This window comes from Thunnus maccoyii, chromosome 6 (assembly GCF_910596095.1).
Source record: "Thunnus maccoyii chromosome 6, fThuMac1.1, whole genome shotgun sequence".
NCBI lineage: Eukaryota > Metazoa > Chordata > Actinopteri > Scombriformes > Scombridae > Thunnus > Thunnus maccoyii.
In genome coordinates this window covers 22,491,345-22,504,414 of record NC_056538.1, presented here as the reverse complement: position 1 = coordinate 22,504,414, position 13,070 = coordinate 22,491,345, and the positions used below count along the sequence as shown (strand labels likewise).

The 13,070-nt window shown below is 41.3% G+C and overlaps 1 protein-coding gene across 5 annotated transcripts in view; it reads right to left on the bottom strand.

Annotated features, from left to right (window-relative positions):
- Positions 1–1,384: 1,384 nt before the first annotated feature.
- Positions 1,385–13,070, bottom strand: part of igsf9ba (immunoglobulin superfamily, member 9Ba) — a 72,025-nt gene continuing 60,339 nt past the window's right edge. For 3 of the 5 annotated variants that reach the window (XM_042414901.1, XM_042414900.1, XM_042414904.1), the window contains 4 exons: positions 12,323–12,409; positions 9,987–11,609; positions 6,269–6,399; positions 1,385–6,175 (listed from right to left, as the gene is read on the bottom strand). In XM_042414901.1, the coding sequence (XP_042270835.1) occupies positions 5,967–6,175; positions 6,269–6,399; positions 9,987–11,609; positions 12,323–12,409 (2,050 nt within the window). In that variant the 3' untranslated portion in view covers positions 1,385–5,966. Of the gene's footprint in view, positions 6,176–6,268; positions 6,400–8,392; positions 8,439–9,986; positions 11,610–12,322; positions 12,410–13,070 lie in introns of those variants that run through there. The other 2 variants (XM_042414903.1, XM_042414902.1) reach the window with 2 other exon arrangements.

Below are 13,070 nucleotides of genomic sequence, written 5' to 3'. Positions count from 1 at the left end.
CCACTCTCTGTGAAATATGAGGCATCTTATTTTAGCTTAGCGTGAAGACTGGAAAAGAGCCTGGCTCTGTCCAACAGCAAACAAAATAATGATCCGTTCGGTTGTTTAATCTGTTCGTAAAACATAAAAACAACAGGTAGCAGTAACTCCTTTCAGTCTGAGCTGGTGGCAACCTCACATTGATGACAAGCCTCCAGGAAGTCACTGCTCCCAGCCATAAAATAGTCCCACCCACAACCTGCAACTTTTCATTTTTTACACTTGGTAATTTGATCAGATTACACAAATAAGATATAACGTGTCAATTAGTGAGCTTTAGAGCTATTGGTGGGGTGGGAAAGGGGCTTTGCTACCTTTGAACAAAGCCAGGCTAGCTGTTCCCCCCTGTTTCCAGTCTTTATGCTAAGCTAAGCTAACTGGCTACTAGCTGTAGCCATCCACTATATTTACTGGACAGAGATGAGGGTGGTGTTATCTTATCTCATCTAACCCTTAGCAAGAAAGCAGATACGAGTATTTCCAAGATGTTGAACTGTTCCTTTAAATGTGAGGTTTTCTTGCTTTTTTCTATTTTCAAAGTAAACTGAATATCTTTGTGTTTTGGATTGTTGGACAGACAAAACAAGACATTTGAAGCTGTCACCTTGGGCCTCTGGGAAATTGTGATAGGCATTTTTCACAGTTTTTCACAGCTTTTAGATCAACTGATTATTCAAAATGAATAGCCCTAGAACAGCCCTAGCATAAAGTCACCTATATGAATAATGCACTAGTGATAATAGCATTTGTGGGTAAATTTATGAGTCTAAAGGTTTGTATGTTTAACCAGTGGATTAAGTGCACTTTTCATTTTCCTAAGGTGTATGCAGATGATTGCTCATTTGTTTGTTTGCTAGTCTACTTGGGGCAATTTGAACAAAAGCACAAAGGTCACTCTAACAGACCTCATCCTCTTTGTTATTTGTTTTCCTTGTCCTTGTGGAGCCGCCACACAATTCATTCCTTAACATCTGGGTGGAGACGGCAGGCCCGGGGTCAGAAAATTAATCATTGAACATGCAAGCATTTAAACAGAAACTGCCTTTAGCAACTCTTTCGTCTATGTGAAATTACATATAGGCTAGGTAGTAGATCTAAAACTATTCTGAATTCAAGAGATAACTGTTATTTAAGATTACGAAACATAGCACTTTAACTTCTGTGTCCTAGAAATAAAACAAAAAAAACCCTGACCCGATTAAGCTGCTGCTATCATCACACTATCTCCCCCAATCTCTGCCCAACACTTACACCCTGTGTCCAGCATATGAACTACACCATTTCCACAGATAGGATCAGAGCAGCGTTTGTTCCAAGTGACAAAACCACAAGAAAGAAATAAAACCTCTTTTGATTTTTTTATTATATCAAAATACAAAAATTTGAGAGGAAAATTTCGTATGGGACTAAGCATTTGAAATGATATGGTGACATGAGTACAACACTGCTTTCATATTCTCACAGACATGCCATAGATAGAGCATAGATCATGTGCTAGGCCCATGTCTACGTCATGATGAGCCACCAGGAGTGAGCCTGTGCGTTTTCCCTCGTCGCCTGAGATGGCGACTGTCATTATATCCAGGCCGGTTGGTAACAGGCCCGAGTGGTTTTACATTATAGTTCGTTCAGGTTTCTGTTTACTCTAAAAGAAACAAGATCCATGGCAGTTGAACATGAAGAGTGAGTAAGACATGATCTCAGACGATACAGAATTCACTGGACAGCAGTGGCAAACGAGAAAAAAGTAATACAAATATTATACATAAGGCTTTGGTACAGCACCATACAGTATGAGTTAATTGCTCACAAAAAGTTAAGTGAAGCGTAATACCTGATGTAGTGACAGAACAGAACGGCAAGTCTTAAGACAGACCAACAAAAGAGAAACATCAGGTTATCATTTTAAAACAGACAAAAGTAAAAAAAAGAAATGTTTTTGCTTTGAAATATTTACATATGAACATTGTTGAATATATGTTTCAACCAAAAGAGGAACATTATGGAAACAGATTATGCACAAAAAAAACAACAAAAACAACAACAAAAAAAACAGAATACAGAATGTAAACATGTGATGTACAGCACAGAGTTCAGTGGATGAAAATGAAATGAAATGTAGTAAATTTTCTTCCTTTAAGCACTACTTGGTTTGCTTGAGTATGAGCATTAGCTAAAACAGTCAACAATGTAGTGCTTATTGTAGCCTACGATAATAATACATTCTAGTTTCTCAGTGCTGGTACACATGAAAAAACAGAGAATATAGAAAATACTACATATTCTATTTTCTGTCCAATAACAACCAGCTCAGATGTCCATGAATGATTGCTAAATAGGCGTTTTTGTATTGTCTCTACATGCAAGATTAATACAATAAAAAATCAAATCGGTTCTAAGTATCATCCTACCAGCACCTAGTGATGCACTAAAAGCTGTAAGCAGAAAAATTGGAGAGAGAGAGAGAGAGGAAAAAAAATTGAGCTAACAGTACGTCCAAAGCAGCCCTCTTAAACACTGTACATGTTTCTGTTGAATATGCAAAAAAGAGCCCGGAAGACGACATCCATTCTTAAAACCCATGGAGAGGATGTATGAGTTAACAGCTTTCCCAATACCTTTTATACCAGGAGAATCAGCAATAAATACAAATGTGGTCTGGTGACTACTCATGGCTATAATGTACAGTACTAGTAGGAATTCTACCGTCAAAAGGTGGTGAGATGACGCAGTAGTGTGCTTGAAAAACAGTGCTGTTAACCACAGATTGTAGACCTAACAGGAAGTGTGTGTGTGTGTGTGTGTGTAGAAAAGATCCCCTCGTGACCTGACGATGCTCTCAGATTCCCTCCCATGTGTCCAGTGGCGCGTACTAGTCTAAATCAGGTTATGTTTCTCCTTTTAGGCTGGGTTAATATTCTCAATATCATCACAAATATACTTTAGAGAGGGTACCTTGGAAGCACAGACAGACATAGCAAACACACTATAGAAACAGGTCATCTTGAGTTCATTTGAAAGTAGCATCACAAGTCTCTATTATTTGAGGTTATACTACTATTTTTCCAGTATTGGCTATCACTGTCATCACATCATGTTATGATAAGGACCTATTGTGTCTACCGGAGCTTAGTTTAGTTGCTCAAACACACAGGGCTGAAAAAACAGTTGCTTGTGGAAAAAAAAAAAACCCAACGGAAAAATCTTTAGACCTCTATTCTACAGCACCACGAAGTTAAACATAGCACCAAGTTGTAAATGTTCAAAGCAACTATGCCCTAACACACTTTTCTTTATCAAACTAATGTAAACACAATTTCCTCCACAGCACGTATTGTACATGACTATAGCATGTCTGTGACTCTTAGAAAAAAGTTTCCTTCAGTTTATTTGCTTTGGACACCTGAAGGCGAAGAGATCTGGAGCGAATCTACATGTGTGCTCATGAACGGGCAAAATATGGTATTACTTGTTCCAGAAATATTACAGAGGGCAACACACATCTGCTTCTAAAGCTTTTTCCAATGGGCATTCACGTACTATACATCAGAGAAAATACTACTCAACTTGTGCAGCCAGCGGGCTATGGCAATAATACATCGTACGGTACTAACATTAAGGTTTCTTTTCTTCTCAGATAAAATAACGTCTGCTAAAGTATGACAAATGAGGCACCTTAAAATGTTTTAAAAACATTATCCACTTAAAGCCGTACTGTAAGCAAATACTTTTTATATATAATCTAATTTCTTTTTCCTTGGGATCTTCCCGTCTTTTCATACATCCTCATACAAGAACGTCTTCCTGTAAAACATGGTTTGATTTATCTTTACAAATACAATACACACCATGTACAGTACATAACAAATATAGATTTTTTTTTTCCTCATATCTTACATGAAACCAATTACGCTCACTTTCAGGCAATCATCACTTTCTCACTCGTCAAAAGAGATTTCAGCGTAAGCAGACATTGAGTCGATTCATTCACGTGGATATTTTTTGGAAAACCTCTGATTTGTTGGTAGCAGATGGATATCTATCTGATATGTCTTTGAATGATTGAACTAGCTTCAACAACAAAAAGAAAACTGTTGTTTTTGTAGAGCAAAAAGGGAGCTTGGCTCAGAACTTGTGTTGGGGGCCCTCCAGTTATTACCTCTTGTTAAATGCATACAGGAAAAGCACAGAGAAGTTAAACAATTTGGACTTAATGTGCCAACTGGTCATCTCACCAATCGCAGCTGCACTATAAACAACGTAATGTGTCATTCAATGTACTGTGACATCAGGACATTCATTTCCTGTACAGCAAAACATACATTCATTATCGGTTAGTGTTGAAAATTAACAAACATACAGAGAAGTAGCTAGCAAGTAATATACAGTTGTTAAAGATAAACAGTCAGGGTGGCCATTGTTTGAATATTTCCCCATTGCTTTTAGTTTACAGCACTTTCCAACTTTATGAAGCAATCACATTCTCCTCTAACAGCTGCTGTTAAACATTAACATCCTTATTGTACCACTTTGTTCTTTCTGCATGAAAACTCATGTACAGTGCTTCTGTACTTTTCCACTGAAATTACATTTATTGATTTATTTGCCTTTTTTGAATCTAAACTTCTGTTTTTGTTTTTTGTTCTTTTAACCCAGAAGTCTTTATTTTTATGGGTATTCTGGTTCTGTCCTTTTACTTGGATATACACAGTTGAAGCAGGTACCCATTTAAAATATAAATGTAAAAAACAAAAAAAACAAAAAAGAAATCAAGAGTCATGCATCCTTTGTAGCATTTTCTCTTATGTGTCCTTGGCAGAGAAAGTAAAAACACATGTGATATTGGAGTCCCTCACTCCCCGAAGAGACAAATATGAGAAGGCGAAGGAAAAGGCAGTTGATTCTTATGTTAGAAAAAACAAGAGAGAAAAAGGCAAAAAAAGGCACCTCGAGACGTGCCACATTTCACAAATGATTCCTTAATAATGAAATACATACTACAGTACACTTCACAATTCATCACCCTGTTCTTCTATAAGTCCAACCTCTCTGTTTAGCATGTAAGTCCCAAATTATTTTGAGAGTTCTCATGAAGGCTATGGTCTTTTGTCTTAATACAGTGCTGTAATGACACTGAGCCATCAAGCACCAAAATTAAGACACTGTCTTCTAATGGTTGGCATTGGAGAGTGAAACAAAATAAAACACAATATGCCAGCTATTACTGATAATAAAAAGCTTCTAAATTAGATCAAGTTAGGCCATATTATCCATTTGAATGAGTGCGGCGTGTGATATAAACCTTTTTATCCATACTTTTCATATGTAAAAAGGTCAAGTACGTACAGTATACCACAAGAATTACAGCAACTCTGCGTTTACTCTGAGGTATATTTTGTGGTAAGAACCCTGTGTTTAAATACTGACACTATTTGTATTGTAGGAAAGGTAGACTCATGTCCCTGTCCGAGGACGCACCAGGCTTAACAGTACACTGTATCACTGAAAAACCTAAAGATATGGACCCCTCAATGACCAGTGAGTGAAAAATCTTTAACGTGTTGTGACATACTCAACCAACACATTTTTATTACTGTAGGAGGAAGCTTAATTCCCTTGTTTTACTATTTATATACATTATATATTTTCAGAGCATTTTCAAGTGAAATTCCTCAGAGACAGGTAGTGGTGATAACTCAGAAAAGCCATTGTTCTTGTCTTCAAATAAGATTTTCTAACCCCCGGAGTATTCAGCTTGATGTTTTTCCCGCTCCCCGAACACCGATGAACTTTAGAGATTATAAGAAACGTATTAGCTTGATACAGAGACGGGGGCGGAGCAGGGAGGGCTGAGGTGGGGTTTAGGGGAGGTCAGCTTAGTCGAGTCCAATGGCTTGGCCTGTCAGTGACAGTGGTGGGCACGCGGGTCAGCGTAGAGTCCCATAATTTGGGCCCTCAGAGTCTGCACTGGCCAGAATGCCTGTCTGGTCCTCCTCAGACTGCCTGCGATGCAGGAAGGAGGTCAAATAGAGATAGGGGTTCTTCTTGTTTTGCTTTTTCCTCTTTCTGTGGAAGCTGAGATCCTCTCCCTCTTGGGGTGTCTGAGATTGCTGCTGGGTCTGAGAGGGAGACACACCTGACAGGGAGGCAAAGAGAAGCACAGGAGTAATACACCAGCCACATATTCTAGATCAATCTTTTGTCCATTTGCTCTAATCGTCGGACAAACCTGTTCTCCTTCCGGAGGTTGTGTTGTTATTGTTGTTGGCAGCCACTCCCTTGGCTTTAGTAATACAGTGGTGTAGCAGTGCTGGTAAGCTCTCAGACCCGGCAGGATCACTAGACGCACCTAGAGGTTCCCTGAGAAGAGGAGAGAGGCACAGCATACATTGTTCTGCATTAATCCAACGGTCGTATGTGATCCTGCCTCAGAGTGAAAAGACAGAATGGCAGTTTCATTGCTATGTCCAGTAGGTGCTATCATATGATTTGATGAGCTCTTGTACTGCTATTGAGAGCTCTTTCACTAAGAAGATGAATTTCCACTTTCTATCTGCGTTGATGGATGATAAAAGTTAGACACAAAGAAAGAGAAAAAAGAAAAGAGAAAGTAACAGAGAGAAAGAACAGTTGACATAACATGGCCGTGGATTTGGTGAATTTATTGGCTAAAAGTTTCTTCTCAAACAATCATTACATTAAAGACCCAGTTCAGGATTTATTTGGATGCAGGCTGTTTATTCTTCAAGAGTATTTGTTAGTGATAAAAAATCACTCCAATTTTGGTCCCATCATTGTAATTCAAAATCAATTTTGTAGTGCTAAAAATGGAAATAAACAAGTTACGCCAATAATTGCGATTACTTTGCTCATTCAGGTGTGGGTCTTTAAATAGTGACTGCTTAAGAGATGCGGGCACTATTGGTCTCTTTGCTGTATAATACTCATAAAATGAAAATAATTTCTGGAACTGTGAAATTACTGTTCTTGTAACAATACAGTCTTATTGTAGATTCTCTCTGAAAATCCTCCAATACTTCTATTTATTGTTTACAGTGCATGCATGAGCGTTTCTCTGACAGTTTGTTGAGTGAGCTAACATGTACGTATGCAGGTGTGTTTTGTTTTTTTTAAGAAAATAAAAAAGGGAGCTCTTTTTTGAATCCTGGAGAACTATTTTCATTTCATGAGTGATACATGCTAAGTTGAATGAAAATAATCAATCAGCAAAACAATAATCACATCAAGTTAAAGTTATCTTCACTGTCATAGTATGCAGTCTGTTTTAGAAGCAGTTTTACCTCGTACCGAATACTCTGGTTTTGTTGTCCATCTCTCATAGAAAGATGCAATAAAATTAAATTAAAGTCCAAATAGCCACACAGACTCACTCAATGACACTCAATGTCTTTGCCTTTCAAAGAACTGAATACAAAACAGCTTCAAAACCTGACTTAATGCTTCATTAAGTCAAGTTGTTGTGCCAAATATGTATTGTTTCAAAAGGCATAGGAACACACAGCTTTAGAGATGCTGTCCATCATTTGTCACTGTGGAGAGAGAGATTGAGAACCATTAGCAGAGAGGGGGAGACAAATCTGAGAATCAACAGTCCTAGACAGATAAGAGAACATTTCCATTATCACATAAACTGTGTGCAGAGGCCACAGTGTGTTAAATATAAGTACATTTCCATAGACATAAACACTGTACAGCACACTTTCATAAACATGAACACTGCGTACAGAGGCTTCACCATGCTGACGGGAGGAGATGGCAGGAAGAGGAAATGGCCGTTAAAGAACAAGTCACATGACAGGAAGAGGAAATGGCCATTAAAAAACGGTCACATGACAGAAAAACGAAAGCACTTAGGACAACAAATGTGACAAAGAATTTAGTTGGAGAATTGTTGTTATTTGTTTGGTCATAGAGAGAAGTTTAGAGAATGCATGCATGGCATTTTGCACATGGAACAAAACTTTAAAGGGGAATACTCCAGTCTATCATTCATGTGCGTCCTCTATTGATTCAAGGCTTTTTTTGTTTGTGCAGGGAAACATGTCTGTAATTCAAACAATCCAAAGACAAAATTAAATGCTTCTCCACAGTCCAAAACCGCTCCTCGTGCTTGCTGACAAGCCTAATTACTGTAGCCTTACGCCACAGCTGGCTTTCTGTGCCTTGGTACTGTATTGACAAATGCATCCTGCAATCATTATTACCATTAGTTGTACTTCACTTGAATCCAGCACAGAGGCACAACCCAAAGCGATTCCCCTTTAAAGGAGAGAGTGATTGGAGCCCTCCCCCTGCTGACCCCTCCCCTCTCAGACATGGGTCCGACCCTTACCTATTGCGGCGTAGGGGACCGGGTCACAACAACGCTGCCCAGATAGCTGAGATCAATCAAAAACAAATCAGGTAAGACCCTTACCCTCTATACAGCAGCAGCCCTATAAGCTACTTTCCTTTATAGGCCAATGAGAGTGCAGGAGCAAGTCTCTGCTTCATGGCTTCAGCTTTGTGAGGTGGGTGTGAGGGGGCACAGGAATGTGTACTGTATGGAAATACTACTGGGCACAAAAGTTTATGTGTCTCAGTTTTCATGTAGGCTTTAAAAAAAACTTCCTCTGTGTATGTGTGTGTCGGAAACTCTGTGTATAGGGGCACTGATCTATCTCTCTAGTGAGATTTGATTATAGTATTCCCTCATTAAAACTGGCTTAAGCTCAGATACTGTAGCACAATATCTGTGAGGTTTTATTTTTACTTTCTAATATGGCACCCTTTATTAATGGCTAATTAATAGTTACTAATACATATTAGTTTATTAGTAGCTTATAGAACAGTTATAAATAAACATTAATGAAAACAACTCTTGGGTTGCCAGGTTTGTTGATTTGTCTTTTTAGCTCTTAGACTCCTTTAATGGATCATTTGACTTCTGATCTTTCAGAAAAAAGGCTGCAGACCAAAATGTAAATTATTTATTAACAACTTTTTATTATCTGCAACTGTAGACTTGGATTATTTTAAGATCCCTCTACTAATGTCTTATTAACAATATAAATACAAATTACTTACTAACTTCTGCTGTTGGATTATTAGCAAGTGATAAACTCTTGACTCCTTATTAATGATTTAACATCTATAACTCCAGACCTGATGGTGTGTTACCCTTTAGTAATGTTAATGACTTGACTTGACTAATTTATTGAACAACCTGGCTACCAAGAAGTGGTTCTTATTAATGTCTGTTCTATAAAGCATTTGTAAACAGTTTATTAACCATTAATAAAGCCATCAGTTACAACTTATAAATGCTTAATAAAGGGTGACTTATTAGAAAGTGGTACTTTTTTATGCCATGTAGGGTAATAAAAGTATGTAAATGTTCATCAAATATACAGTTAATTCTTAAAGTTAGGCATGAAAATAACTTTTGCTAGCACTTCACACATTATGTTTTCACTTTCATAATTCTAGTATTCAGTACATAAAACTAAAATATTTCAATTGAAAGTTTCAATGAAAAAAATGGCAGCTTTTTAAAAACAATAAACTTGAGGTTTTCTGTAGCTTAAAGTGTTTTAACTAAATCCTCCTCCAGTCATTATGTTTAATTCATGAATCCATATTTTATGAGATTGAATGTGATCTATCAAATGATAAAGACAGTAATACAAAATCAAACTGAGCTTTCACATGCCATCAAATTGTCAAAGTTTAGAGATTTTTTATGAGCTGACACAATGTGTGCTAAATGCAATTACATGCCTTCTGCATATTAAGGTACAATATGCATCTTAATTACGCCTAAATGGAAACATCAAAGTAAAACTGTGGATAAATACTGAGGAAATTTGGAATAGAGAGCAGATGAGGAGAGAAGTCTCCTCTTTAAATAAATGTGTGACTATTCTCTACTGCAATGGATCACCTACCCTGAGGCTGATATCTGGAGCTGGGAGGGCTCTGAGGGTAGCATCTCCTCCTCTGTCCTTCTCTGGGATGGCCTCTGACCGAAAACATCCCTGCCCTCCAGAGGGGGAGAGGGGGACTGGGAGGGGTAACTGGCTGCAGTGGAGGCATAGGACATGTGGGCGTGGTAACTGGGGCTGGGGTGCCTGGCGCCCTGGCTCTGAGTGGGAGAGGCGGTCAGGGAGGACCTCCGGGAGAAACTGACAGTGGCCGAGGGCTGCAGGGTGATCTCAGGCATCTCCAGAGACCGAGAGGTGCGGAGGATGCTGGGGCGCGGAGGGGGCCGCACTAGAATATCTGGGGAACCTGGCTGGGTGCTAAGGGGGCTTTGGGAGAGCGGGGAGAGGCGGGAGGGCTGGAGTACTAGTGGGGGTAGGCTGGGGTCTGCCCGGCGCCCTGCCCTCGGGCTGAGCCAGGACTGAGGGCTACTACTGGGGGCTGTGCTTGGGCTCCCTGCACGGGCTGCCGGGTCAGGGTAAGGCAACACTGGTACACCCACACCGTGGGCCGTGTGTCTGAGCTGGCCGAGACTCTGGGCCTGTTGCATAGCTAAACGCCTAACCGGAGGCCCCGGGGGCCTGTCTCTGCCTGGGGGAGCCACAGGGACCTCCAGCTGCAGGAGTCTAGGGCTTGTTGGATCCTTTAGGGAAGGGAGGTGCAGGCGACTGGGGGGGAGAGAGTGAGGAGGGTATGGGGGTGGGTCAGGGAGGTCCTGGGGATGATGTAAGGGATGGTGAGGTGGGTATATGAACCGTGGACCCTCTAGACCCAGGAAGGGTAGCTCATGAGGCTGCCAGCTTTCAGGTGAGCGAGGAGGGCTGTGTGTGTGAGACAGAGAATGGCCAGAGGCAGTGTACTGATGGTGCTCCATCTCTCCACTCTCCTCGGGGATGGAGGGGTAACCAAAGGGCCCCTCTGCAGTGCCTGGGGGGGAGGACAGAGCGGAGCTACGCGGACTGATGTCAGGCATGTAGAATGGTGGTGGAATCCCTGATTCGCCGCGGCTGCCTAGATACCCATAGAATGGGCCCTGGGGAAAGCCCCTGTAGCGGGAGGATGGGGCCTGCCCTGAGGCGTGAAGTGCACTGCCCTCTGCAAAGCTCATACCTTCCATGGGCCTGTGTAGGCGGGGGCTGTAGGTGGGGGGCTGCGTTGACTCCAGGCTGGAGGACGTTGGGGAGAGCTGGGGCCGCAGCGTGGGCATGATGGGCGGCAGAGGCCCGGGGTCAAATTCATTCTCCTCATCAGACTGCCGAAACTCAGGGTACATGTCAGACTCCTCTGCGAAGGGGAAACCATGGATGCGGCGGGGCGGTGGGCTGGTCTCCATGACGAAGCGGCCGTCAGGGCCGCGGCATATCAGCTCAATAGGCGTGGTGACCTCTGCCTCGTGCTTGGACACACTGTATTTCTTGCTGGCTATGGCACGCTTGGTTTTCTTGTAGAAGGAGAGCTCTTTTTCTCTTTCTCTCTGAGGGCTGGGCAGCTTCCTGACGTACAGGCCTGGACCTTGGGAACCCTCTGAGGAAAGAGAGCGGGGCCGAGACGGAGGGGAGCTCTCTGGACTTATCTTCCCCGACGACAACCTGACATAGAAAAAGGCAAACATAGACACTTGCTTAATTTAACAAATACCCGATGAGACCCTGGGGGAAAAGAAAAACAAAAGAAAGATCTCTGGTGCTGTAAATGAATATGCATGATTGCAGTTTATTTCCTAAACTAAATAGATGACAAAATACAAAGCCAATGCACTCCATCAAGGCAGCCATAATGAACTGCATTATGATAATGACCAGTTTATGGCGGCGGTGGCATCCTGATAGGACAGCAGCTAATGAACCAAGCCAGAATGACAGGATGAGAGGAGAACCAACGATGCAACCATGACAACCATATCACAGATCTATTGAATCTACATCTTCTTGAGCAGACGTGAGACCAATTTCCATATGCTGCACCAAATGGTGATGTGAGGGAAGCAGATGACATCTAACCAGGCCTCATTTGCCCACACCAGGAGCAGCATAGTCGACACTTACTGGGTCACTGAATACATCAGGTAGACATACTTTGTAAAGAGTGCATATACACAGTACTGTACTGTACATGCAGCCTAGCTGATGCAATTTAATCCCTGTATGGTGCGTGGAAGTCTGAGCATGCAAAAAAGGCCAGCGGTAGGCCTCACTACAACAAATAGTCATTTCAGTAGATAATCTCTATGCAATGCATTAACCATGCAGCCAAGCCAGTGCAGTGCAGCACACTCTGTATTTTGGTGCAGGCAGGCACTCACAGGGGGCTGGCGGGCGGGGGCAAGAAACTGCTCCTGGCAGGCTCGTCCCAGCAGGGCTCTACCCCTGGCAAGGGGGTGAGAGGAGGCCTGCGATGGGAGACAAACGACATGGGCCTGGTTCATCTTTTACTATGGCAAGACTCCTTGCATCAAGGACTAAGTGTGAACTCCCTGACCTGCCTGGACCATTTAACGAAATAAACAAAAGTATCTGCTACTGATGATTTACCTAAAGTCACAGGCAGACAAACATTTACTCTGGAATGGGATTCACACAGATTATTGTCACAAATTAGATATTTTTGGGATTGGAATGCAGTCATACATACAGACAAGTTTTACAGACAGACAGACAAATACACACATGTGGCTGGTACTGTACATTAAATGTGCAGCTAAACGAAAAAGAGCATTATTAAACACTGAGGATCATGCAGAAAGCAGACAGCGTTTGAGGTTAAAGAATACAGATGGATCAAAAATCAATACACATACTGCAGCTTGGGCACTCTGGGTAATGTGCTTAAAATGCTGACTTGGCTGCTTTGAACTCTTCTTAATCTGCCCATGATCCGCTAGAGGTTGCTACTGTACATGTTCCTCTGCACCTCCCATATACCTTGAGCATATAATCTTTTTTTTTTTGTTTCATCCAGCAAGGCTTCTTCTTCTGCATGTGTACTTGTTCGATACTTCGTAACATGTGTAACATGTCTTTCCATATCACTTTAACAAAACCTTCCTTTTG